Source organism: Cervus canadensis, chromosome 2 (assembly GCF_019320065.1).
Source record: "Cervus canadensis isolate Bull #8, Minnesota chromosome 2, ASM1932006v1, whole genome shotgun sequence".
In the NCBI taxonomy this organism is placed as follows: Eukaryota; Metazoa; Chordata; class Mammalia; order Artiodactyla; family Cervidae; genus Cervus; species Cervus canadensis.
In genome coordinates, this window is record NC_057387.1 from 87,311,571 (window position 1) to 87,339,402 (window position 27,832).

General features: G+C 41.0%; 1 protein-coding gene and 1 non-coding gene across 10 annotated transcripts in view; both read right to left on the reverse strand.

Annotated features, from left to right (window-relative positions):
• Window positions 1-27,832, reverse strand: part of TCEANC2 (transcription elongation factor A N-terminal and central domain containing 2) — a 44,157-nt gene that overhangs the window by 15,050 nt on the left and 1,275 nt on the right. For 2 of the 9 annotated variants that reach the window (XM_043461240.1, XM_043461237.1), the window contains exons 2-3: window positions 26,810-26,953; window positions 10,477-10,618 (exon numbers count right to left, since the gene is read on the reverse strand). In XM_043461240.1, coding sequence (XP_043317175.1) covers window positions 10,477-10,618; window positions 26,810-26,911 — 244 coding nt within the window. In that variant the 5' untranslated portion in view covers window positions 26,912-26,953. Of the gene's footprint in view, window positions 1-10,476; window positions 10,619-26,809; window positions 27,013-27,541; window positions 27,793-27,832 lie in introns of those variants that run through there. The other 7 variants (XM_043461238.1, XM_043461234.1, XM_043461239.1 and 4 more) reach the window with 6 other exon arrangements.
• LOC122437515 lies at window positions 8,452-8,582 on the reverse strand. The gene has a single exon (XR_006268327.1). It is a non-coding gene; the product is annotated as a small nucleolar RNA SNORA42/SNORA80 family (small nucleolar RNA).

Here is a 27,832-nt window from a genome sequence, read left to right on the forward strand (position 1 = left end):
GTGCAGCCTAGCTGGGCTGGCCTCTTCTCTTCTTTCTTCAACTGTTTTTCCTAAGTAATCTTACCCACTCCTGGGGCCCAACTACCATCTGCAAGCAGATGACTTCAAAGGCTCTCACTGAGCTCAAGACCCATGTATCCAGCCCCTGCTGGACAGCTCCATTTGCTTATTTTGCAAGCCACCTCTAGCTCAACATTCCTAAAATGGAAAGTGGAACTCATCACATCCCCCTCAGTCCCTCCTCCTGTATTCCATGGCAGTGCTACTCACCCATCATTTTATCTCCTTAACATTTCCTATAACTTTTCCTTTTTCTCACTTCCCGCTTTAGTCTCACTGCTGCCCTGATTCAGGTCCTCATCACCTCTTTACCGGTTTACTGCAATGACTTACTAACCAATTTTTGTCCCCAGACTGGCTTTCTCCAATTCATCCTCCACATTAAAGTTAAATTAACCTGTTAAAAACACAATTTGATCACATCATTCCCTTACTGGAAGCCCTTCAGTGGTTTTCTCCTCTGTCTTCAAATTAATTTCTCAGTATAGACTCAAGCCCTCAATGACCTGGAACCTCTTTGGCCATATCTCTTACTATGTCTCTCTCTTTCCTCCCTCCCCTCAGTCTCAACCTTCCTACACCTTGCCACCTAGGTACAAAGTTCTAGTCATAGAGAACAGTTTGCATGCCCTTGTTTGGGGTCAGGCTGTCTGGCCTTCTGACATTTCTGTACCGTAGTTCACAGTTTCCTCTGCCTAGAAAGGTTAAATGCTCATTTTTCCCTCTAAGCTTGATGTAAACATCTTGGGGGCAGAACCCCACACCTGACTCCTTACTCCAAAATACATTCCCAGCTCCCAGCACAGTGCCTACCACAAATCAATCAAGAAATGTTTGCTGAACTGAATCAGTTATATTAAAAAAAAAAAAAAAAAGTTTACATTTGGCTTTCAAATTGGCTTTGTAGTAACATCTGAACATGGATGCAGCTGATTGGGAAAAATCACACAATTGCAAACAAAATAATGGAGCTATACTGTAAAGTACTGAATGAAAAGGTTCTAATTCTTACCCACTGCTAAGAATGCTTCCTGCTTACTACTCCAAATTTTATAGGAATTATCTCATTTTTTAATAACTAAACAATGAATTAAATACTATTGTTATATCTCTTTTTACAAGTGAGAAACTGAAGCTCAGCAAAGCATCCTGCCCTGGCCTCACAGCTAGTAAGCGCGGAAGCCAGAATCTGAGCACAGCCGCCTGACCCTAGAGTCTGCACACTTAACCCAACACCCTGTCCTCCTCTGTCATTAAGGACTGGCATACAAGGAGTGTTCAATAAAGCTCCGTTGAGATAATGTTGTTCACCTTCTTGATATTCCCAAATCAGAAGAGCACAGGTCCTGAGAGATGGCCAAATGGCAGAAGACTTGGGCTCTCAGGCCAGGACAAGTGACCACTGCTCCTGGCCCACAGGGGGCAGTATACTCCACAGTGTCCCCCACAGCAGCCCCACCCAGACTGGTCAGAAGGCTCTCCCAACACCAGGGAAACACGCCAAGCAGGGCAGGGCTGTAAGGAGAATGGGGGATGCAAGATTTGCCAGCAAGAGGGTGACAGAGGCAAGAGTGACCGCAGGGAAGGCATTCAGTCTGGGGCGGGAAAAGAGAAGAGGGAGGTCTAAGGAACCGCCTTCTATAAAAAACAAGGCAAAATGAAACTTTAGATCAGAAAGTGAATTTCGTGATAAGAATAATGACAGTCAGCCTCTGCACTGAACACTTTACATTTAAGTCAATGGATTCTCAGAACAACCCTATGAGGCAGGTGCTATGATGATGCCGTTTGACAGGTGGAGAGCCTGAGGAACTAGGAGGTTAAGGAGCTTGCACAGCACACAGCAAACAAGCAGCAAGGCCAAGTTTCAAGCGTCGGCAGTCTGGCTCCGGAGCTCGGGTAGTAAACCTATACTGCTGCCTCCAGTGATCACACAGTCCTACCTCCTCCTGATTCAGATGAAAAAATGAGGCTCCATGACCTTTCCCCAAGGTCACAAGTTGGTCAGTAGCTACATCAAGGAAGTTAATGATCTGCAAAAAGTCATTATTTGCTCCATGAAGTTTATGCTTTAAAGCAAGCAGTGCCACTGGCTGGTCTTATGATCTAGGTCAAGTCCCCTGGGTTGAAGAGTATGGGGTTTCTGCATCCCAGCACATTGTTAAGACAAATTCCCTGCAGGAAGTAGTCTTTTGCTCATTTAACAAACATTATCAAATACTTAGTAAGTACCAGGCCCTGTGCTAGACCTTGCGATAGAATGTTGAACAAGACATAGCTCTTTATTCAAGGAGCCCCACAGAGGTCTAAGCACAGAAGAAGACATCTAAACAAAAACAAATGCACCAAAGTGTCACAGGTTCTAAGACAGTATTGAAAGGGGAAGCCAAAGGAGAGCCAAAAGGACAAAGAAGTCAATCTGGCTGGCAAATGGGCCAGGGAATACCATGCAAGAGGCAGTTCTTGTCCTAAGTCTTGACAAGCACTGGAGTGAACAAGAGCAGAGAAGCTGAAAGGGCACAGTGTCATTGGAGCACTGTGATAGGCAAAATAATGTTCCCAAAGATATCCATGCCCTAAACCTCAGAACCTGTGAATATGCTGCCTTACATGGAAAAAGGCCTGATTAAAGTTAAGGACCCCCAAATGAGGAGATGAGTCTGGATTATGTAGGTGGGCCCAATCTAATTACATAAGTCCTTAAAGTCAGAAGAGAAGAAGAGTGGGTCAGAGAGATGAGGTGTGAGAAAAATCCAACCCACCATTGCCAGCTTTGGAGATGGAGGAAGGGAATCACAAGCCACAGAAAGCAGGTGGCTTCTAGAAACTGGAAAAGGCAATGAAACCAGTTCTCCCCTAGAGTCTCCAGGAGGAATGCAGCCCTACTGACACCGTGATTTTAGCTGAGACCTGTACTGAAGGGCTAACATTCAGAAATGCAAGATAATAAATCTGTTGTTTAAATCATTACTTTTCTGGCTTTGGAATAGTGGTGCTGGGAAAGACTCTTGAGAGTCCCTCGGACAGCAAGATCAAACTACTCAATCCTAAAGAAAATCAACCCTGAATATTCACTGGAAGGACTGATGCTGAAGCTGAAGCTCCAATACTTTGGCCACCGGATGCTAGCAGCTGACTCACTGGAAAAGACTCTGAGGCTGGGAAAGGTTGAGGGCAGGAGGAGAAAGGGGGTGACAGAGGATGAGATGGTTGGATGGCATCATCGACACAATGGACTTGAGTTTGAGCAGACTCTGGGAGATAGTGAAGGACAGGGAAGCCTGGCGTGCTACAGTTCATGGTTTGCAAAGAGTTGGACACGACTTGGCAACTGAACAACAATAGCAACAACAATTTTATGGCAGTTTGTTATGGCACTGTTCATAGATAATGAATACAGGAGCTTCTCAGTAGTTTGGGATTGCTAAAGCAATGTGAACCTACAGAACAACCTGAGAATGGAAGGCCATTGGAAAGTACCTTCCCACTAAGTTACTCTGTGAACTTGGGCAAGTCAAATCACATACCCAGTCATTCATTCACTCACTAACTCATTTATTCATTCAACAAACACTTTTGCTTCACAAAGAACATTATGTTTCATCTGGGCCTTAAAGCCCCAGTATAGGCTTGCCAAGGTACATCTTTGGGTTTCAGGAGGTGGCAAGACATGGCCTAAGTCCCTCTTAGCTTTGTAGCTTATTTTGTTTCCTGAACTGGGGCAAGTTACTTCAAACTCTCTAAGCCTCAGTATTCTCATTTGTAAAATGAGAAAATAATAATATTTACCCTATAGAATTGTTATATGGATCAAATGAAGTCATAGTGTGTTAGTCAGTCAGTTGTGTCCAACCCTGTGACCCCATGGACTGTAGCTCACCAGGCTCCTCTGTCCATGGGATTCTCCAGGCAAGAATACTGGAGTGGGTTGCCATTTCCTCCTCCAGGGAAGTCATAGAGAGGAAGGCATTTTGTAAGTATAGGGTTTTTTTTTGTTGTTAATCAATTATAAATGAAAATCAGATCAATATGATTGACCTAAAACCTTTCCCAGATTACTTATATCCACAGTACTGCAGAAGTAGCGCATGCTTGCCTCCCAGGCAGGGTGCGAGGCCTCACTACACCGCCTTGTCAGCCATTTACCTGCCACCTCCTGCCCAGTGGTTTCCTTTAAAAAAAGGTATTCCAGTCACAGAGGCCCCATTAAGAGGTAACTCCAAAGGCTTTTGCCCAGTGAGCCCTCAACTTCCAAAGACCACTGGAGAACAGTGAGGCCACTCACTTTCCTTGTCTCTTAAAACACTCTCCTCCTTAGTCCACGTGTCACTGCATGGCCCTGGTTCTCTTCCTCTAATTACACTCCATCCGCTTCTTCAGCAGCTCCTCTTCCTCTTTCCATTTTCCTTCCATGGATATTTTCGTTTCAATCCTTCAGCCCTTTAATCTTTTCTTTCACTCAAAGAATTCATCCACTTAAATGATTTTAAGCAAATGCCTCCAGGCAAATGTGTTCCAAATACAGATTTTTAGTCTAAATATCTCTCATCTGAGTTTCAGTTCTCCATCTCCAACTGCCTATTGGACATTTGCTCCTAGAGAGTTTATGTCAGAGCAAACACTGACTAAAATGAAAATACTAGGAGAAAACTCCCATATGATGTACACAAGAAAAGGCACTAAATTCTGATTTAAAAGAGGTGAGCTTGAGCAGATGGCAGAACCCATAGAGACAGTCCAATAAAATAAAGGCACATATGGCTGGGATTCAGGGCACAATGGCAGTCTGCTAACCAAGAAAGAACACTGCCCCAAGAGACCTGGGTTCTCATTACATCGCCGGTGCTAACCCACGATGTGGCCCTGGATAAGTCACTTCATCTGTCTGAGTCTGAATTTCCTTGTTTATAAGTTGAAGTAGCTAAATGGATTTAGACGTTTATGACATTGACATTTATAAAGTTCAAATACAGATAACAAAAACTATAAGATCTCAACAGACACAAAACACAAAAATTCACACAAAAGGGACAGAATGACAATAAGCCAATAGAAAACAATCCATTCCATACAGCAAATGAAAACAAGATGTTATTGTAAATGGTAGTAATGTAAACTGGAACAGTAATTCTAAAAATCTAAGATTCAGAAATGGATCAGGACAGGAGATGCATATCCAGGAGCTGTCTGAATTAAGGCCTCAGTTAGGCTGAAGAGGTGAACAGCCTCTCTGGCTAAGCGCTCTAAAGCAGAGCCAAAGACTGAGGTCTCTGAGCTTTATGGAACAGTCCTCTCTGAGAGGACAGGGAACAAAGATGGAAGAAACAGAGAAGGGCAAGAAACAGGAATACAGAAAGCTACAAATACCATGGAGAAAACCTTGTTTGACTTTGTCATTTTCATTCATTTGATGAATGTATCCTGAGCATATGCCACATTAATGCTTAAAACACGCTGGTGACTAAAATATACAGCATGGTCCTGCTGGCACAGAGTTACTGAAAATAAAAAAACAACAAAGTAAATAATTAAATAAGCAATTACAAACTCAGATAAGGACTTCAAGGAAATAAACATTTATAAAATAGATAAAGAATTAGCAACAAGTTCAGTGTCATTTATGTTAACAGAAAAAAGTAATCAATGGTCTCAAATTCATGGTTCTGGGAAGATGAGAACTGAGACAAGACTATTGGATTTGGATAGAATGAAATCACTTGTGTCCCAAGACAGAATAATAGTGGTTATGGGTGAAGCCAGCACAGAATGAAAGAGTAGAAAAGTCAGAAATGGGAGTTGCGATTATTAATCATATTTAAAGGAATCTAACTATATAAAGAAGAAGAGAAACAAGGTATCTGGAAAAGATGGCAGACAATTAAAGGAGAAGATTTAAGTGTATGTGAAGGTAGAAAGCAAGTGCCAGTAAAGAGGCTACGAGAGGCATCTTGGCATTCTCATTTCCACAGTCAATTCCTGCAAAGTCTGGTCCATTCTCCTTGATGAAGGCCTCCCTACGAACCTGTTGCTCAACAGGTTGACTTCTCTATTTTTAAAATTAGAACTTTTTTCAATCCCACATTCCTTTCTGATATTGCCACCTCTCTCTTTCAATACCAAACTTCTTGAAAGAGTTGTCTATTTTCACAGTTCATCTCCTTACCTCCTCTTCACTCAAGCTTCTGCCCTTAACCATGCCTTTGAAACTGTCCTTAGCAATATCATTAATGACCTTACTTTGCAAAAGCCAACATGCAATTTTAGAATTAGTTTCTTTGGCCTTTTGACAACAATGGACAGTGCTGACGAATCCCATCTCAGAAGCACTCTTTCTCATTCCACAGCAACATTCTCTCCTGTTTCCCTGGTCACACCTTCCCCATCTCCCACAAGCCTCTTGCCTGCTGGTGTGCTTCAGGATTTGGGATTTGGCTCTTTGCTTTTCCTACATACTCTTCCTGGGCAATTGCCTTGCTTTCTCACTACATGCTGATGGTGGCTCTCAAGTATATATTTATAGTCCCTCCTTAGCTCTAGCCTTATATATCCAACATTCTGTTGGATATTTCCTCTTGGATGTCCCACAATATGTCAAACACAGTGAGTCCAAAACTGAACTTACCATTCCCCCCACCTCCAAACATGCTGTTTCCTATCCTAATGAGTAATGCTGCCATACACCTATTTGTCTGTATCAGAAATCTGAGCCTCAGCCTTCACTCTTTTCTCTTCATTCCCCAACATCCAATCAACTTCTAGGTTCGCTGGATTTTAATGCATTTATGTCTCTTGATTCCAACCACACTTCTCCATCCTCATGTTTACAACCCCTTCCAGGCCACCCTAATTTCTCATCTAAATGTTTTAGTAGCTTCCTAACTGGGCTTCCTGCTTTCAAGTTTGCTTTTCTCAAACACTCTTCCCCTATGCAGAGACAGTATTTCTAAACTGCAAATAAGAATTCAAAAATCTTTTGATAACAACCACTTATTATCTTTAGGATCTGAGGCTTTATAGTGGACTAAAGCTACACTTTCACTGCAATAGAATTTGATTCTGGATAAAAATCATCTCAAAAAAAATAAGTGGAGGCTAAAGGCATAGGGTTATCCTAAGGGCTGATGCTAATAGCAACACTACTGAAATACTTTGCTTTGGGTCAGTGGTGAAATGAGAGAGCTAATGCTGGGACTCTGATTCTGAGCTGGGAGTGCTTGATCCTTGAGTGGTGTGCTAAAGCATTTCAGGTCAGAAGTGGTCCTTGACTACTGGCACAAACAAAAAAAGAAGCCAATCCCCTCTACAGAGAAATGTTTCCAGTTTAGCCCCACAGAATTCCCACAGATTGAAAGAAAATAATGAGCTCACAATTAAAAATCAACAAGCAAGGAATTCTCTGGCAGTTCAATGGTTAGGCCTCTGTGCTTTCATTGCTGAGGGCCTATGCTCAATCCCTGGCTGGGGAACTAAGATCCTACAAGACTCATAGCACAGCCGAAAAAAAAAGAAAAATCAACAAGCACAGGAAAAGGCAAACACCAGGAGAGTCAACAGAAACAATAAACAATAGAGTTAAACCCTAAGGACAACAAATATTAGAACAGTCAGATGACTACAGAAGAACTATACACTATGTGTTTGCAGAAATAAAAGGCACAATCACAAATATGTACAAGTAACATTTAAAAGAAACAGATTTGGGGAAGAAAGAAAGCTTGCAAAAATAAAAAAATGGTTTCAGAAAGAAAGAACTCAATGAATGGGTGAGACAGCAAATCAGAGTCAACTGAAAGGAGAATTAGTGACTTGGAAGACATATCTCTGAAGAAATTGCCCAGAATTTTATGAGAAACAAGGAGACATATGAGCTAAAGGACATGGAAAATTAAAGATCTAACCTATTTCTAATTGTAGAATCCCAGAATGAAGAAATAGACAATGAAAAGGAGGCGCTTTTGAAGAGATAACTGCTGTAAAACTTCTACAAATGAACATAAGTCTGCAGGTCCAGGAAGAAGAATATATCTAGGTGAAATTTAAAGAAACACATGCTGTGACAGCCAGTCTACAAGGCAGCCCCACTGATCCTCACCTCCTGGTATTCATAACCCATGCGTAGTTGTTTCCCATGCTAAGTGAGCCATTAGGAGCAGATCTTCAAGCCCTGCTCAAGCTTTCAGATGACTACAGACAGCCCCAGCCAACAGCTTGATTGTGACTTCTTAAGAGACCATGAGTCAGAAACACTCAGACAAACAGCTCCCATATTCTTGACCCTCAGAAAACCTGTGTGAGATAACAAATACTTAAGCTGCTAAACTTGGGGGTAATTTGTACACAGGGAGAGGTAATTAATACGCATGCTAAGACTAAACAGTTTCCCCCCGCCCCCACTGTGCAACCCACTTCAGTGCCTGCAGCCTACAGACAGAGGCCAGGCAATGGTTTAGGGCTGGTTAGCTCTGTCATAGGATGCTATGAGAGGCCCAGGGGGCCAACCTGCCATAAATCCAAACCCATGCCTAAGACCAAACAGTTTCAAATGACTTACCGAGAGCCTTTTCCATCTGATCCAGACTCTCTAACTGATTACATTTCAAGTATACCAGAGTCCTTTTAGTTTCTGCATGCACCATGTTCTCTCTGGACAGCTCACATGACACAACCCTGCCTGACACATTCTTTAACACCTTCTCTACTCTCAACACATGTGCTCCTTGGGCTAACTTCCCATCATCAGAGCACTCACAGAAGTCTCATGGGACAGGGACAGGAAGGACTCTAAAGGTGGGAGAATGTAAACATTCTCAGGCAGTGACACAAATGAATCTTCAGGCTAGCAACTAACGCAACCCTTATATTCCACACAACCTCAGGTTTAGGCAAGGCTTGGGATAAGGTCAATACTCAAATGCTGGATGGTTTCCAGGTCCTCCTAAGTCATATCCCCTTGTTGTGGTTTCATTATGATCCTTGAATTGAAATCTCTGAACATCAGACACGCCCATTCTTGAAAGCATGCTCGTAATTGCACTTAGCATACTTGCAACTGTACTCAAAGGACAAATAGAAATGATTTTTAAAACTGTCATCTGTTCTGTCTTTATAGGATAATTCCAGTCTATTATGTTGACATTTAAGATCTGATTGTAAGTATATTTGTGGTGTGCCTAAATATGAACATATATATACACATATGTACATGCACATGTCATAAAATATTAACCACTAGTACCCTCTACTGGTGGAAATACCTTATCTGCTCATATGAATGGTCTTATTGCCCTCTAGTGACCACAACCTATAAAGAGAAAATCCAGCAGCAGATGGGAGAATCTCCTTGGCTATAATGATAGGGTTTTATGTTCTTTAAGCATCTAATTTTCTCAGATTCTGGTTTATATTACAGGGGTGCAACTCTCAAGACTCTTGGGGGAACCTCTGGGGGATTTCACACAGCTCTTGCCAGCTGTTAGCGCCAGTCTGAAGCCACTCTCTCTCCTGCTTCTCATGAACAAGAGGTCAGGGGAGGCAGAGAAGGCAATGGCTGCACGGGTGAGGGCAAGAACAGCAGCTGTGAATGACTACCCTGGACTCCCTGGGGACTTGGGAGCAGCTTGAGGAACACATGTTGGCCCTCCCTCGCACATTATTCACAGTTGTGTACTGTACTAAAATGGTAATTCGATGTAGTTCCTGACTTACCTCTTAAGATAACTCCAATGCTGTAATAAGTGATGTAGCAGCAAAAGTTGCTATCATTTTGCTTTTACAAACCATGCTTTGGAAGTTATTTCTACTCAAGACAGAAAAGCCAAGGTTTAAGTGACCTGTTGCCACTTCTATGGAGTTTTTTCTGAAATCCCCAGATGTAAGACTACTCTGTTCTCTGTGCCAGCATACACCTTGCACAGATCAGAATGGTACCACAGACATTATTCATATGTTTTTACTTTTAATCTAAACTATTTTACTACTTACATTTGTCTACGTGCTGGTTTCTCCACCATACCCTAAATTCCTTGAGGTCACACTCATGTCTTCTTCATTTCTGCACACCCAGCATCAAGCACACTCAAAACATTACCCACAGATCACGCAATAAGTGCAGAAACTGAAGTAAGCATTTAGAAACTCTTATAGTAGTCTGACAAAGTACTTCCACATCTGTTGAATCTAATTTTTTTTAAAAAATAGGGCTTGCACTTCGTATATTTTAATTTCATTTACCTGATAATTTTTATTATACTATAAAAGTATTAGTCTACAATCAATGGAGAATTTTTTAAACAATGGTCTCTCACCACAGATAGTTTGAGAAGTAGTGATATGATAGACAACAATGTTTGCAAGAGGGAGGAAAGAAAGAAAGAGATAAAACAGAAGCACTTCTCATAAAATTCAGAAGGAACATACCTATCTTTGTTGACTTTAACACTTCTCTGGAAGGTATTTTCTTCTTTAATTCTTGTAAGACTTTAACTAGATTCTCTTTGCTTTGATCAGGAAGCTCCAACATAGTTTTCCATCTTTTTATGTCTTCTATAACCACAACTCTCTGGGAAAAAGAAAAGTCATTTGGAAAATGGAACATTTTGATTAGAAAGACATCTGCCTTCACCTGAACTAATGGGGCTCCTACTGACATATGAATTATTGATTATGACCTGAACCAAAGCACAGTATGTATGATGGCCCCAAATGATGGGTAATTGCTTAAAAGCAGCCCCTGCTTACTGCAAATCAGGAAGAGAGTCACATCTATTAGGAAAAGTGCAAGTTTTAATCTTACCATGTCAGACACCACTGGGCACTTAGTACTGAGAGGCGAAAAGGAGGAGAAGAAAAGAAAAACGATGCTGAGGTGAACCAACCCTATAGCTCACTTAAGTGTCTTAATCCATAGCGGAGGACTGAGAGCGGAGAAGTCATAAAGACATAGCTATTTCAACAATAAAAAGCACACTTCAACAGCTCCCTACGTCCTAGATGGTAAAACTCAAATCTTCTCTTGTATGAAGAATTTTTTAAAACTTCAAACACAAAAAGTTAGAGTAACTCACCACTTATAATGAGTTACATTTTGCCATTTCACATAAAACAATAAAACACTGTAAAGTTCAAGTCTCCTTACACCCTTCACCCTTTAATCCCTTCCTTCCATTTCTAGAAAGAACTACCATCTTAAAGCTGACACGAATCTTTCCATTAAGTGTAAAATATCAACAATTAAGGAATCCAGGTGAAAGGGATGAGGAACGTCTTTGTACTATGTTGCACTTAAAATTATTTCCACTAATAATTTTTAAAAATAAACTGGGAGACAAAAAATAAAGTTGCTTCTATCTGGGAAGGGGCACACAGGCTTCTGGTACATGTCCTGTTTCTTGATCTGGATACTGGTGACACAAGTGTGTTCTGTGAAAATCTTTTAAGATGTACACTCTGGATTTGTCTACTTTTCTACATGTATGTGGTAATTCAATAAAAAAAAAAAAACAAAAAAGTCTCAGTTACCTCCCTGGGCAGGGTCTAGCCTAGCTGCCTGTGCTAGGAGAAGGGGATGTCTGGGGACTTCTCCATCTCCCCATCTTTGCTTCTCCTCCTTCCCTAGCTGTTTGTTTGCTTTGGTCTCTGATCCTTCCAGGTTTGAAACTGGGAAAAGGAGGAACAGTAACAGTCAGGAAAAGCCTTACTTTTGGTTGTGATGCTATGCTCACCAGGTTTCAGTACTCTCTAGACTTGGCAGATAGTCAAAAGCTGACTCTCTCTCATGAGTTGTTTTTGTGGTTCCATGGAGAGCTCCCATGGTTGAGATCTCACCTGTAGTATTCCCACAGCACTGGCAAGGTCTTTTCCAGCCAGCCACATAGAGGTCTACCCTAAGTCTCCAGTTTCTGGCAACCAGCTTCATACATTCTCTGTAGGGGTTCCATTACCCTTCTAAGGATCCTTGTGAACCAAGCCCCTTTAATTCAACTCCAGGTTAGCCAGTATTTTCTCTGCTATGCCCACATCTTTGCCCTGAAAAACTCTGAGCATAACAGCCTTCTGAATGCAACCACTTCCCTTTCAGTGGCATCAGTAAAAACCCTCTGGTTTTAGACTTTCCCAGGCACAGGTATGGTCTCTGTCTACCAACTCCAGGAACTGAGGTCAAGTTCTCCAAAAGAAAATACCACAGCCGTCCCATTTTATCCAAAGGAATTTTTATTCCTTTCTTTCTTTACCTTCAACTTTCTTTATTACCTAAGATAGGATTCCAAAGCTGGTCTTCACATACTGTGAAGATGCCTTCACAAGTTCTGCACAGACGGTCTAAATAACTTTTGGGAACACCATTTTATACATATTGTTTTGTTCTCAAGGCTTCCCAGGTGACGCTAGTAGTAAAGAACCCATCTGCCAGTGCAGGAGACATAAGAGACACGGCTTCGATCCCTGGGTCGGGAAGATCCCCTGGAGGAGGGCATGACAATCCACTCCAGTGTTCTTGCCTGGAGAATCCCATGGACACAGGAACTTGGCAGATTACAGTCCACTGGGTCGTCAAGAGTCAGACATGACTGAAGCGACTTAGCATGTATACATGCACACTTTGTTTTCAGTCTTTCGGAGCCCTAACCAAAATTGACACAGAGTACTTTTCCATGACCTGTTATAATATAAAATAACATTGGTGTTAAATGGCATGAAACACAAATGAAGCCAGGTAAGGGATATTTTCAGTAGGAAGTAGATATAAATATCATATTATGCAACTTGCACTTCTCACTCAATATAGTTTGACTTACCCATACTGATACATATAAACCCAGTTGATCCATTTTGATAGTATTGAATATTATTCCATTATTTTTATATACAATATCTCAGAATATTAAAATCGATTCCCCTAATGCATATTTAGGACTTTTTCCCCCTCATATTTTTCCTATTATAAACATTGCTTCAGTGAACTCCTGCCTATTATATATTCATATGTCTTCTATCCTTCAACTTTTCTGGGTCATGATTTACTAGCTTATGGCTGCTTTATTTTGCTCCTCCTTCCCCATCCAATCTGAAAATTTCTATCTTTTAACAGGCATGTTTAATCCATTTGCATTTATCATGATTACTGATATACTGGACATACTTTCTCTTTGCCTTTTTTCTTCTTATCTTTTATTTAACAGCCTGAGTTTTCTTTAATCTTGTTTTTTCTTTCAAGGCTTAGAAGTTATACATTCTATTTCTATCATTTTAGTGTTTGTCCCTACAATTTTTAAGATAATCAATGAAATCTATACCAAGTCTCTACATTATGGAAAACTCCTACTAGAAATATACATGGTCTCTTGGCCTGTCCTTCAAGTCTCTTAACATTTCTGCCATATTTCTATTTCTCTGGGATGCATTCCAGTGATTTCCTCAGATCTAGCTTTCAATTTGGGCTTTCTGGTAGCTTAGATGGTAAAGAATCTACCCGCAATGCAGGAGACCCAGGTTCAATCCCTGGGTTGAGAAGACCCCCTGGAAAAGAGAATGGCTACTCCAGTATTTTTGCCTGGAGAATTTCAGGGCCAGGGAGTCTGGCGGGCTACAGTCCATGGGGTCGCAAAGAGTCAGATAGGACTGAGTGATTAATACTTTCACTTTTTTCAGCTTTCAATTCAGCATTTCTCTCCATAGCTATGACTTTACTTTTAACCTGTCCAATGTGCTTGTCAACAAATATGGTTTTTCATTGGACAAATTCTGTTTTTTTTCCTCTAAATCTGCCCATTTTTTCCATACTATCCTATTCTTACCATTTCTATTCCTTTCTTTATCTCTGTGAATATTTTTAACACATTTAAGATCTCTTTCAGACTGTTACCTATGTTTCCTGGAGTAGAAATTCTATTACTTAAATCTACCTGTTCATTCTCCCTCCTGGTAATTTACTTTACTATAAGTTTTGTAAGTTTTGACCATGAGTACATTTTTAATATTTTCCAAGGGAATCCTATGTACTCTAGGTTTAGAAGAGTCTTAACATGGAAATTTCACCTTTGCCTTTGTCAAGATCCTTGGATTTCCCTGGTTCTGGACCAGTTTTCATGTTAATTTTTCAGCTTTGTAGATAGTATGAAGTTAAATACACACATACACACACACACACACACACACACACAGAGTCATAAGCGTGAGGTTCTAATTTATTATGGGGTCAACTTTTTTTGAACCCAAACCCTGAGATGATATAATCCTCATGCTGATTCCTTAGATTGGTGGATGGAATTTTTCTAGCTCATTTTTCAAAAATATGGTAGCCCTATGTTGACTTCCAGCCCCTTTATCTGCAATCCTCATAGTGGCCCTAAAATCCAGCCCCCAAACTCTGTGCCTGATTTCCATAAAACTACATAGAAGCATACCTTGTTTTATTGCACTTCACTTTATTGCACTTTGCAGATAGTGCTTTTTTTTTTTTTTTTTTTTTTTTTTAACAAACTGAAGGTTTGTGGCAACCCTGCATCAAGCAAGCCTATAGATGCTATTTATTCCAACACATGCTCACTTCGTGTCTGTCATATTTTGGTAATTCCTGCAACATTTCAAACTTTTTCCATTATTATTATATTTGTTATGACCTGTGATCAATGATCTTTGATGTTACTATTGTAATTGTTTTGGGGGGTGCCATAAACCATGCCCATGTAAGACAGCAAACTTGTCTGATAAATATTTTAAGTGCTCCACCAACCAGTCATTTCCCCATTTCTGCCTGCTCCTTGGGCTTTCCTATTCCCTGAGACACAGCAACATTGAAATTAGGTTAATTAACAGCCCTACAATGGTCTCTAAGTGTTCAAGTGAAAGGAAGAGTAGCTTGACTCTCATTTAAAATCAAAAGCTAGAAATGATTAAGCTTAGTAAGGAAAGAATGTTGAAAACCAAGACAGGCCAAAAGCTAGGTGTTTTGCATCAAATAGTTAACCAAGTCATAAAGGCAAAGGAAAAGTTCCTGGTGGAAATTAAATGATAAGAAAGCAGAACAGACTTAATGCTGATAACATTTTAGTGGTTTTCATAGATCAAACTAACTATAACATTCCCATAAGCCAAAGCCTAATCTGGAGCAAGCCCCTAATGCTCTTCAAGTCTATGAAGGCTGAGAGGTGAGAAAACTGCAGAAGAAAAGTTTGAAGCTAGCAGAGGTTGGTTGATGAGGTTTAGGGGAAGAAGTTTCCATAACATGCAAGTGCAAAGTAAAGCAGCAAGTGCTAAGGTAGAAGCTGCAGCAAGCTATCTAGAGGATCTATCTAAGATAATTAATGAAGGTGACTACACTAAACAACAGATTTTCAATGTAGATAGAATAGCCTCATACTGGAAGAAGATGACATCTAGAACTTGCATAGCTAGAGAGGAGAAGTCAATGCCTAACTTCAAAGTTTCAAAGGACTGGTTGACTCTCTTGTTAGGGACTAATGCAGCTGGCAACTTAAAATAGAAGCCAATGCTCACCTGTCATTTTGAAAATCCTTGGGCCCTTAATTATGCAAATTACTCTTCCTGGGCTCTATGAAAGTAACAAAGCCTAGATGACAGCACACTTGTTTACAGCATGATTTACCGAAGAGTTTAGGCCCACTGTCAAGCCCTATTATTCAGAAAAAAAGATTCCTTTCAAAATATCACTACTCATTGACTAATGAACCTGTTCACTCAAGAGCTCTGACAGAGATGTACAATGAAACTAATGTTGTTTTCATGCCTGCTAACACAACATCCATTCTGTTGCAAGGACTAATTTTGACTTTCAAGACCTAGAAATATACTTCTAGGATACATACATAGAGAAATACATTAGAGATACATTTCGTAAGGCTATAGCTACCATAGATAGTGATTTTTCTGGTGGCAAAGTAAATTGAAAATCTTCTGGAAAGAATTCATCATTCCAGATGCAATTAAGAATATTCATGATTCATGAGACTAAGTCAAAATATTAACATTAACTGGAGTTTGGATAAAGTTGATTCCAAACTTCATGGATGACTTTGAGGGGTTCTAAACTTCAGTGGAAGAAGTAACTGCAGATGTGGTGGAAAGTGCAAGAGAACTAGAATTATGAGTGAAGTTGAGGATATGACTGAATTGCTGCAGTCCCATGATTAAACTTTGATAAGGACTTACTGCTTATGGACAAGGAAAGAAAGTTTCTTGAGATGGAATCTACTCCTGGTGAAGATGCTGTGAAGTCTGTTGAAATGACAAGGAAGGATATAAAGTATTACATAAACTTAGATGATAAAGCAGCAGCAGAGTTTGGTAGGAATGACTTCAATTTTGAAAGTTCTACTGTGAGTAAAATGCTATCAAACAGCATTGCACACTATAGAGAAATCATTCATGAAAGGAAGGGTCAATTGGTATGGCAAACTTCACTGTTTTAAGAAACTGCCGCAACCACTATAACCTTTAGCAACCACCATCCTCATCAGACAACAGCCAGCAACATCTAGGCAAGACCCTCCAAACGGCAAGACCCAGCAAAAAGATTTCAACTCACTGAAGGCTCAGACGATGGTTAGCATTTTTTAGCAATAAAATATTTTTAAATTAAGGTATGTACATGTTTTTAGACATAATGCCATTGTACACTTAACAGATTATACAGTATAGTTCAAATATAACTTTTATATTAACTGGGAAACCAAAAAAATTTGCTTTATTGCAGTGGTCTGGAACCAAACCTGAAATATCTCTAAGGTATGCCTGTACCTTCAACTTCCACTTATAGCTCTGCATTTGGATTTCCTCTCTCTTCCTGGCACCTGAGGGTTTCTCTTTTTTCTTTTCAAGCTCAGCTCTGTTCTGGAGACTTTTTTGCTGTTGGTTTTATTTTTTTTTTTGGTCACACAATGTGGCACACGCAATCTTAGTTCCTAACCAGGGATCAAACCCGGGCCCCTGCAATAGAGTCTTAATTGCTGTACTGCCAGGGTAATTCCTGTATTGGAGATTTTTTATTGAGCATTTCTACATGGCTGGAATGAGGTTGGGGGCTCCACATCAGATTATTTCAACATATGGAACTATAGACGTTTAAGCTCTTTAGCATGGCATAAAAGGTGTTATATGACCTGGCTCCTGACATCCTTTTCAGGGCCTCACCATTGGCTCAACATACATCAAACAATTTGAAACTGCCTAAACAAATCACAGTATTTGACATCCTCTGCCTGGGATGCTCTTTCTCTGCCTGAACCACATGATAAACATCTGTTTATTCTTAAAGACATTAAAGAACTACTATACAAAGACTTTCTTGCCTCTCTCTAACCACATTTAACCAAACTCCCATGCAATCTGCAAAGACATCAATTACTGCATATGTGCTTTCTGCAAATAGTTATCTACAAGGCTGTCTTCTCCACTAGACTATGAACAAGTTGAGGGCCAGAACCATTTCTTATTTCTCTATCCCCAATGCACAGTAGATATAAGAAGAAGAAGTGAAGTCGCTTAGTCGTGTCCGACTCTTTGCGACCCCATGGACTGTAGCCCACCAGGCTCCTCCATCCATGGAATTTTCTAGGCAAGAGTACTGGAGTGGGTTGCTATTTCCTTCTCCAGGGGATCAGCAGATGTAACTGAACAGTTATTTCTACCCTCAAGGACTAAGTATAGTAGTCTTCAGATCTGAAATAATAGAGCAAAAATAGAAAAATATAGCAATTAGTTCCAGAGAAGAATTTCACATACTTACAAAGAATGTTTCTCTAAGTCTGTCCAAATATGAGCCCCAGAACAGATGCAACAAGTTCTTATCTGAAATATTTAGAGGAAAAAAGGGAAATGGACATGAAATATCAATGGGAAGCTACTATGAGTAGTGGAATGGTTACTGCCAGAAAGAAAAGGTGCTTCCAAAATCCCATTTGGTCCTATAGTTGTGGATGGCTGAAATATAAGCTCTGATAAAACCAATGAGGGAAAATGCTTCGCTCATAAGCAATAACATGGGCAACATTCCACTGGTGGGGGCAAGGACAATATTGGCTAGTCAATCCTACAAAGGGTGTGAAGACTTACAGAGCATTCTTAAGGGCATAACCTAAAATAATAGGCATATTTCAGAATTTTTCAATTTAAAAAATCTCCTATTGCAACCAACAGAAGAAATCACTTTCCCTTAGGGAGTAAGAAGAGATTAACCAAATTAACCTTTACTATTCAAATGCACACCACATGAGCTCTATTGAGTAGCACTTTCATTGAATGTGATAAGGCTATGGCAAAATTACTTCTAATATGCTGATAACAGAAGTACAATGGTCCTAATATCCCAAGATTTTTATGCCTCCTTTGCTGGCATTCAGAAACCTCCAATTTTTTTTAGTTCTCCCTATAGGAGGCAGACTGTGGAACCAGATTGTCTAGTTCAAATCCCAGCTCTACCACTGAGCTTCAAGACTTTGGACAAGCTACTTAATCTCTCTGTGCCTTATATTTTTTTCATCTGTAAAATATAAATGATAAAAGCATCCATTTCACAGAGCTATTATTCAAATTTAGAGTTATTATTATGTAAAGCACTTAGCACAATGCCTGGCCCATAGAAATAGGCTCAATAAATATAGGCAGTAATCATTACTATCATCATCACCATCGCCACCATCACTCTCAGCTCTAGGTTTACTACACAAGCCTCTTTTATTTCCATATAAGAAAAGAGAGAACTACTTAATAGTTTTTATTTTTTGCCAGGCACAATGCTTAGCCCTTTCAACGTGCATTTATTTATTTAGCCCTCATAACAACCCTGCAGGTGAAATACTATTTCTGATGTTACTGATAAGGAAATTGAGGCTTGACCATTCAGCAAATTCTTAGCATTAAAACATAATGGTGGTGTGTGGGAAGAGTCACTTGGCAAAACGTGGATCTAGCTAATTCTAACTCTAGAATTCAAATTTAACTTGTTTTTAATTTGTACTGTGCACAAAGGAAAGTGAGCATGCATGCATGCATAAAGGAAAGAGAACAGTAGGTACAACTTATTGAATGGCTAGATGTTGCTAACTTCCCTCTACCTAGCCAAATCTTTCCATCTCTTTAAGGTGCTCTAAACCCCTAAAACAAGACGCTAAGCTCTCTCCTAACTCTTGACCCCCTATTGTCTAAACAACAATTTTGTAATGGAGCACATATGCTTTTGTATCATTACTTATTAATTTCTTATGATGTCCTAAGAAGAAGTCCTATAAAGGCTCATACTTTTATCTTAAATTTTTCTTATGTTCTAGCGTACCTAGCATAGAACTGAGTATAAAGCTGTTTCACAATAGCATTTGTGGAGTAGCTTACTATCCAGACCCAGCAAGAACATCCCCAAATAATAATGATTATTGTTTACTCAATAAATTTTTACATACAATATAGCAGGCCCTGTGTTAGGGCTTAGAGCAGAATCAGAACACAGTTAGATACTGCAATCCCAGTCCGAATAGTTCATGATAGACTGGGGAAACTACAGGTAACTGGGCAATTACAATATAGTAAGGTAAGTGCTAATTAAAACAGATATTTGAACCAAGTGCTAAGAGAATATCAAAGAGGGAAAGATTAATTCCCCAGAAAGCATTTCAGCATTCACTTTTTAAACAAGTATTTACTAACGACTTAATATGTGCCGAACAATGTCTTAGGTCCAAGGGTAGAGAGGTAAATAAAATGTCCAAGGTCCCTGTATTTATGAAGCTTATAATCTAAGATTCACTTGAGTGGGTTGACAAATGAGTAGGAATTCACTTTGTAAAAGATGCAGGAAAGGGGATCAGCATCAAGTCAAAGCCCTGGAGACATGAAAGAGAGGAGCTTAGAAAAAGAAGAGCAAGAAGTGAGGTCTGGCTGGAATGCATTCCTGTGAAAGGGGAGCTGTAAGAGATAAGGAGATGGCACCTCAGACACAACAGAACAGAAAAGGGCTCATACACCACGTCCAGGCTTGAAGAGTTTTAGCTCATTTGGTCATTCAGAAAAATGCACTACGGCCTTCTATATGCCCAATCCCACGACAGCTACTGGGGCCACAAAAACATTAACACATAGTCTTTCCAGATGCTGAGAGTATACCAGGACACACGCATGAAAAGGAACACGTTTCCATCACAATACTGTGTAGTAATTATCCTCCAATTAAAAAAAGAAAAACACCTTTTACATAGCACAAGTACAGGAAGTGTGCTAATGCGGCACGTTAAGAAAAGGGATAGCTTAGAGAAGGGAGTCATTAGACTGGTTCTGTATTTGGGGGACAGAGGGTGGCTAGGAAAGACCTTATAATACAGGAGACTCTTGACTAGGTCATGGAGACAAAGGATTTCATAAAGCAGCTGATAACAACACTTACATAGTACTTAGTACTAGCCAGGTTCTGTGCCAAGCACTTTACATGTATTGACTCATTAAAACTTTGCAACGAGCTTATTAAGTAGATGGGGCTTCCCTGATAGCTCAGTTGGTAAAGAATCCACCTGAATATGCAGGAGACCCTGTTTCGATTCCTGGATCAGGAAACTTCGACGGTGAAGGGATAGGCTACCCACTCCAGTATACTTGGGCTTCTCTTGTGGTTCAAATGGTAAAGAATCTGCCTGCAACATGGGAGACCTGGGTTTGATTCCTGGGTTGGGAAGATTCCCTGGAGAAGGGAAAGGCTACCCACTCTGGTATTCTGACCTGGAGAATTCCAAGGACTGTACAATTGATAGGGTCGCAAAGAGTTGGACACGACTAAGCAATTTTCACGTCAGTTCAGTTGCGTCCGACTCTCTGTGACCCCATGGACTGTAGCACGCCACGCCTCCCTGTCCATCACCAACTCCCAGAGCTTACTCAAACTCATGTCCATCAAGTCAGTGATGCCATCCAGCCATCTCATCTTCTGTCATCCCCTTCTCCTCCCGCCTTCAATCTTTCCCAGCATCAGGGTCTTTTCCAATGAGTCAGTTCTTCACATCAGGTGGCCAAAGTATTGGAGTTTCAGCTTCAGCATCAGTCTTTCCAATGAATACTCAGGAATGATTTCCTTTACGATTGACTGGTTGGATCTCCTTGCAGTCCAAGGGACTCTCAAGAGTCTTCTCCAACACCACAGTTCAAAAGCATCAATTCTTCGGTGCTCAGCTTTCTTTATAGTCCAACTCTCACATCCATACACGACTACTAGAAAAACCAAAGCTTTGACTAGACAGACCTTTGCTGGAAAAGACTTCTCATTACTTTTTAATATGCTGTCTGAATTGGTCATAACTTTTCTTCCAAGGAGCAAGTGTCTTTTAATTTCATGGCTGCAGACACCATCTGCAGTGATTTTGGAGCCCCCCAAAAATAGAGTCTGTCACTGTTTCCATTGTTTCCCCATCTATTTGCCATGAAGGGATGGGACCAGATGCCATGATCTTAGTTTTCTGAATGCTGAGTTTTAAGCCAACTTTTTCATGCTCCTCTTTCACTTTCATCAAGAGGCTCTTTAGTTCTTCTTCCCTTTCTGCCATAAGGGTGGTGTCATCTGCATATCTGAGGTTACTGATATTTCTCCTGGCAATCTTGATTCCAGCTTGTGCTTCATCCAGCCCAGCATTTCACATGATGTAGTCTGAATGTAAGTTAAATAAGCAGAGTGACAATATACAGTCTTGACATACTCCTTTCCCAATTTGGAACCAGTCTGTTGCTCCATGTCCAATTCGAACTGTTGCTTCTTGACCTGCATACAGACTTCTCAGGAGGCAGGTCAGGTGATCTGGTATTCCCATCTCTCGAAGAATTTTCCACAGTTTGTTGTGATCCACACAGTCAAAGGCTTTGGCATAGTCAATAAAGCAGATGTTTTTCTGGAACTCTCTTGCTTTTTCGATGATCCAACAGATGTTGGCAATTTGATCTCTGGTTCCGCTGCCTTTTCCAAATCCTGATTGAACATCTGGAAGTTCACCGTTCACGTATTGTTGAAGCCTGGCTTGGAGAATTTTCAGCATTACCGTGCTAGCATGTGAGATGAGTGCAAATGTGCAGTAGTTTGAGCATTCTTTGGCATTGCCTTTCTCTGGGATTGGAATGAAAACTGACCTTTTCCAGTCCTGTGCCAATGCTGAGTTTTCCAGATTTGCTGGCATGTTGAGTGCAGCACTTTCACAGCATCATCTTTTAGGATTTGAAATAGCTCAACTGGAATTCCATCACCTCCACTAGTTTTGTTTATAGATGCTTCCTAAGGCCCACTTGACTTCACATTGCAGGATGTCTGGCTCTAGGTGAGTGATCACACCATTGTGGTTATCTGGGTCATGAAGATCTTTTTTGTATACTTCTTCTGTGTATTCTTGCCACCTCTTCTTAATACCTTCTGCTTCTGTTAGGTCCATTCCATTTCTGTCCTTTATTGTGCCCATCTTTGTATGAAATGTTCCCTTGGCATCTCTAATTTTCTTGAAGAGATCTCTAGTCTTTCCCATTCCATTGTTTTCCTCATTTCTTTGCACTGATCACTGAGGAAGGCTTTTTTATTCTCCCCTTGCTATTCTTTGGAACTCTGCATTCAAATGGGCATATCTTTCCTTTTCTCCTTTGCCTTTCGCTTCTCTTCTTTCCTCAGCTATTTGTAAGGCCTCCCCAGACAACCATTTTGCCTTTTTGCATTTCTTTTTCTTGGGGATGGTCTTGATCCCTGCCTCCTGTACAATGTCACGAACCTCCATCCATAGTTCTTCAGGCACTCTATCAGAATCTAATCCCTTGAATCTATTTGTCACTTCCACTGTATAATCCTAAGGGATTTGATTTAGGTCATACCCAAATGATCTAGTGGATTTTCCTATTTTCTTCAATTTAAGTCTGAATTTGGCAATAAGTTCATGATCTGAGCCACAGTCAGCTCCTGGTCTTGTTTTTGCTGACTGTAGAGAGCTTCTCCATCTTTGGCTGCAAAGAATATAATCAATCTGATTTCGGTATTGATCATCTGGTGATGTCAATGTGTAGAGTCTTCTCTTGTGTTGTTGAAAGAGGGTATTTGCTATGACCAGTGCATTCTCTTAGCAAAACTCTGTTAGCCTTTGCCCTGCTTCACTTTGTACTCCAAGGCCAAATTTGCCTGTTACTCCAGGTATCTCCTGACTTCCTACTTGTGCATTCCAGTCCCCTATGATGAAAAGACATCTTTTTGGGGTGTTAATTCTAGAAGGTCTTGTAGGTCTTCATAGAACCATTCAACTTCAGCTTCTTCAGCATTACTGGTCAGGGCATAGACTTGGATTACTGTGACACTGAATGGTTTGCCTTGGAAACAGACAGTGATCAGCCTGTCATTTTTGAGATTGCATCTGAGTACTGCATTTCAGACTCTTTTGTTGACTATTATGGCTACTTCATTTCTTCTAAGGGATTCTTGCCCACAGTAGTAGACATAATGGTAATCTGAGTTAAATTCACCCATCCCAGTCCATTTGTTTGCTGATTCCTAAAATGTTTATGTTCACTCTTGCCATCTCCTGTTTGACCCACTTCCAATTTGCCTTGATCCATGGACCTAACATTCCAGGTTCCTATGCAATATTGCTCTTTACAGCATCGGACTTTACTTCCATCACCAGTCACATCCACAACTGGGTGTTGTTTTTACTTTGGCTTCATCTCGTCATTCTTTCTGGAGTTATTTCTCCACTGATCTCCAGTAGCATATTGGGCATCTACAGTCCTGGAGAGTTCATCTCTCAGTGTCCTATCTTTTTGCCTTTTCATACTGTTCATGGGGTTCTCAAGGCAAGAATTCTGAAGTAGTGGGCCATTCCCTTCTCCAGTGGACCACATTTTGTCAGAACTCTCCACCATGACCCGCCCATCCTGGGTGGCCCTACACGGCATGACTCATAGTTTCATTGAGCTAGAAGGCTGTGGTCCTTGTGATCAGATTGGTTAGTTTTCTGTGGAATTGATTTTCATTCTGTCTGCCCTTTGATGGAGAAGGATAAGAGGCTTATTTTAGGTTATTATAAAATAATGCCTAGAATTCCCTGTGCTATACAGTATATCCTAGTTGCTTATCTATTTATTAGGGCTTCCCTGGTGGCTTAGCTGGTAAAGAATCCACCTAAAATGCGGGAGACCTGGGTTCGATCCCTGGGTTGGGAAGATCCCCTGGAGAAGGGAATGGGTAGCCACTCCAGTATTCTGGCCTGAAGAATTCCATATAAGTTATTATAAAATAAAATGATGACTTTCACTTCACACTTCATTTATTAAATAGATATTATTATTAATCCCATTTTACAGATAAGGAAAGACACAGAGAGGATAACTTGCCCAAGGTCACACAGGTAGTTTAAGTGGCAGAGTTGGAATTTTAACATGGGCAGTTTGGCTCCAGAGTCTGTTAATTACCACACCATACTGCCTCTAAAACAAGAGAAAAAAGCCATTCAAGGAAAACAGAACAGCAAATGCAAAGATACAGAGGTATGAAAGAACACATCTTTGAGAAATTGTGAATAGCTGACACTGGACAGAAGGTAAATAAGAAGAGCAGCAGGGCAGGCAGGTACCAGGTCACAGAGGGCCTTTGGTGTCATGTAAAGAAATGTCTTATCGAAAGATGACTTGAAACCACTGAGGGAAGGGTTTCCTTTGGCAAGGAGGTGACCTGAGTAGTTTTGTTTTTTTAAGCCTTATTTCTCTGACTTAAGTGTGGAGGTTGGAATGATAGGGGATGCCAAAGTCAGGGAGAGAAAGTTAACAGACTACAGAACTGCTCTAAATTCAAAAAGATTTTGAAATTTAAAGAGAGAGATGTAAGGGCAGAAAGGATTTTTAGCAGACAAAATTGAAAACTGGATATAAGGAAGAAGAATTAAGGGTGGTTTCTAAATTTCTAGTCCCAGTTACTTGGTATATGGATAAAATAAATATGGAAGAAGGTTTGGAAGAAAAGCCATTGCACCGAAGGAGAATGTTACTTCATATGCCTGTTGTTTATTCTGACTCCACAATCTTCACATGACTTATTCTCATCATCACACACAGTGATTCTCAACTGGGGCCCACAGGGGTACACCAAGGGCAGAAGGGACAGGTGAAGGCATATTAGAATCTGGGTGTTTGTATGTTGAGTGTACATGTAGGTCAATTACTACTATCCCTTTTTTTCTTCCAGACAGTCTGATACCACAGTCCTGTCCACCACTGTCTCTGAGAATTATATACAGTAGTGACTGTATACAACATAGAGTCTACAATTATTCATGGATACTCTGAGCAAACAGTTGAAACACTTGAAACACTTGTATTCTAGGAATTGACAAAACTGCAAAACTAGGGAAGATTTTAAAGATCATCTTGAGCTTAGTGGGTCTTAACTACGGCCTACCTGTAAACACATGAGGGCATTTTTGGTCATCACAATGGGAGGTGTTACAGGCATTTAGTGTCCGAGGGCCAGAGATACTCAACTTTGTAAAATTCACAGGACAGTGTCAAATGAGGAAGAGTCATCTTGCCCGAAAGGACAACAGTGTTTGTTTGAAGAAACTCTGACATAATGACATAGGTCAACCACCACATTTCCTAGATAAGGACAAAGTGAGATCCCAGTTTAGAAAATGACTTGCTAAAGATCACCCAACTGCACAGGAGGCCGAGAACCCAGGGTTTTTCTTTACACCTCCCTATACCACTTCCTAATCTGGGTCTGGTAAACGTGTGGTATATCTAAAAGTCCAACAGAGTACTTAAGTCAAGTACTCAGAAGCCCCCCCCTCCCCCCCACATCATCACAGTGTTTGTAAATTTTCCTCTAGCCCCTGATCCCACTCTCTTCAGAGACCTAGGCCAGAGGTGCAAGTCTGGCAGTCATCAGCACGGCAAGCCTTAAGATGAGTAAGATTACCCTGGCCAAATACATAAAATGTGACAAAGCTCTGCAAAGCACAAACATTAGCAGTCTAATGAAGAAAAGAGGAAGCAATAAAGGAAATCAGAAAGAAGAAGTGCGTAAATTAGGAGAGGCTCAAGAAGACAAAGAGAAATAATTGCAAGCAGTTTTCTGCTTGTTTTTAGTGAAGAAACTTCTTGTTGTTCAGTTGCTAACCTGTGGCCAATTCCCTGCAATCCCATGAACTGCAGCACACCAGGCTCCCCTGTCCTTCACTATTAAGTGAAGCAGTAACTACCATTAATTGGGTTCTTACATTCATTGATTCACTGTTGGTTGTCTATACTGTATTCATGATGCCTTGCCTCTTCCTTGCCAACATAAGTCAGACAGTTTGAGGTTGCAAAGAGTCCAGTTTAACAGTCTCTTTTTCAGTCTCAGCTGTGGCTGTGAAGGCCACGTGATACAGTTCCGGTCAATATGATGAGGGGTGGTATCATCACCCAATCTTACTGAGTTTGTACAGGGTACACGAATCATATTTGGTACTTGAACATTCCATTTAATAGACAAGAACATCTTGCAAAAGAAGAATAATTTAAGAGGATGTATCCTACCAGTTAGTGAAACATACCACAAAGCTAAAGTAATTAGAAGGGTGTAACAAAGGTCCAGAAATTGATAAATAGGGTATGGGGGAAACAAATTTGGAGTGGTCAGGAACACGGTGGGGAAAAAGCACAGAAATAAGGAACTCAAAGGTCTTCTATAGTAGAACTTCTCCAGACCTCCTTGCCATCCCAGTCCTTTGCACATTTTCTCCACTCCCGGATCCCCTCTCACCTTCAGAGATTCAATGGTGGCCTGCTTGTAAATCTTTCCTCCAGGATCTTTCTTCTGAGGACTATTTTGGATTCTGGGTGTTCGAATGACGAATTTATCCATTCCTAGGGGACTCCAACTACCTTCACGTGCTTGTACCGTGTTCTGCTCAACGAAGAGGGCAGGTTCTAAAATGTCATCAAAACTTCAGTGATGTGTGCTCCCTGAAGTGACATAATTGGGTTCTACACACTCTGGAAGCATTCTTGAATTATTAGGACTCGGGTGGAATTTAAAAGAAGGTTTCCTCTTAAAAAAGGAACATTTTCCTAAAAACTGAAAATTGTATACAATGATCAGTCTACTTCCTGAATTAAGAGGTGACTAGCTTTCCGAAGTGCACACTGTAAAGTGGCTACCAGTAGAGGGCCAGGCGTTGAACCTGGTGACTTCTAAAGCCTCTTCCATCTTAGGTTGCGTTGTGGTTGGGTTAGCTTTCCCCCAGGTTCAGTGAAGCTCTCTTAACAACTACCGTACCATAGCCACAACCCCAAGGGTTCCCCTTGTAACCAATATCCAACAACCTCCTCCAGATCTCAGCAGGGTTCTCATCTCCAGGAAATGCTCCACGGTCAAAGGACCCTGAAGACTGTCCTGCTCTAATCCCATAGCAAAGGGAAACACCACCTTCCTCTGCCTTCAGCACTCAGGAGCCCAAGAAGGGGAAGGCTAACGATGGCACGTGAGACCCACCAGGAAAAGCAGCCCTGCCAAGCAGCTGGGCCTCTCCAGCACGCACCCTCTGAGGGCCCAAGCCTGGGCCTTAGGGGGTCTGAACGCCTTTCAGGGTTGGCACTTTCTCGGCAAAAGCTCGGCCAGCCAGCTGAAGTACGAGGCCAGCCAGCGGTGGTTGCGGGGAGAAGGTGGGCGGGGTGAACCAAACCACATTCCCCAGAATACACCGCGAATGGGCAGGCTCCGGAGCGCCTAGGGCAGCTGGTAGTTCCCCGAGACCAAGTTCCCCAACCACCGGGCGCCTCCCGC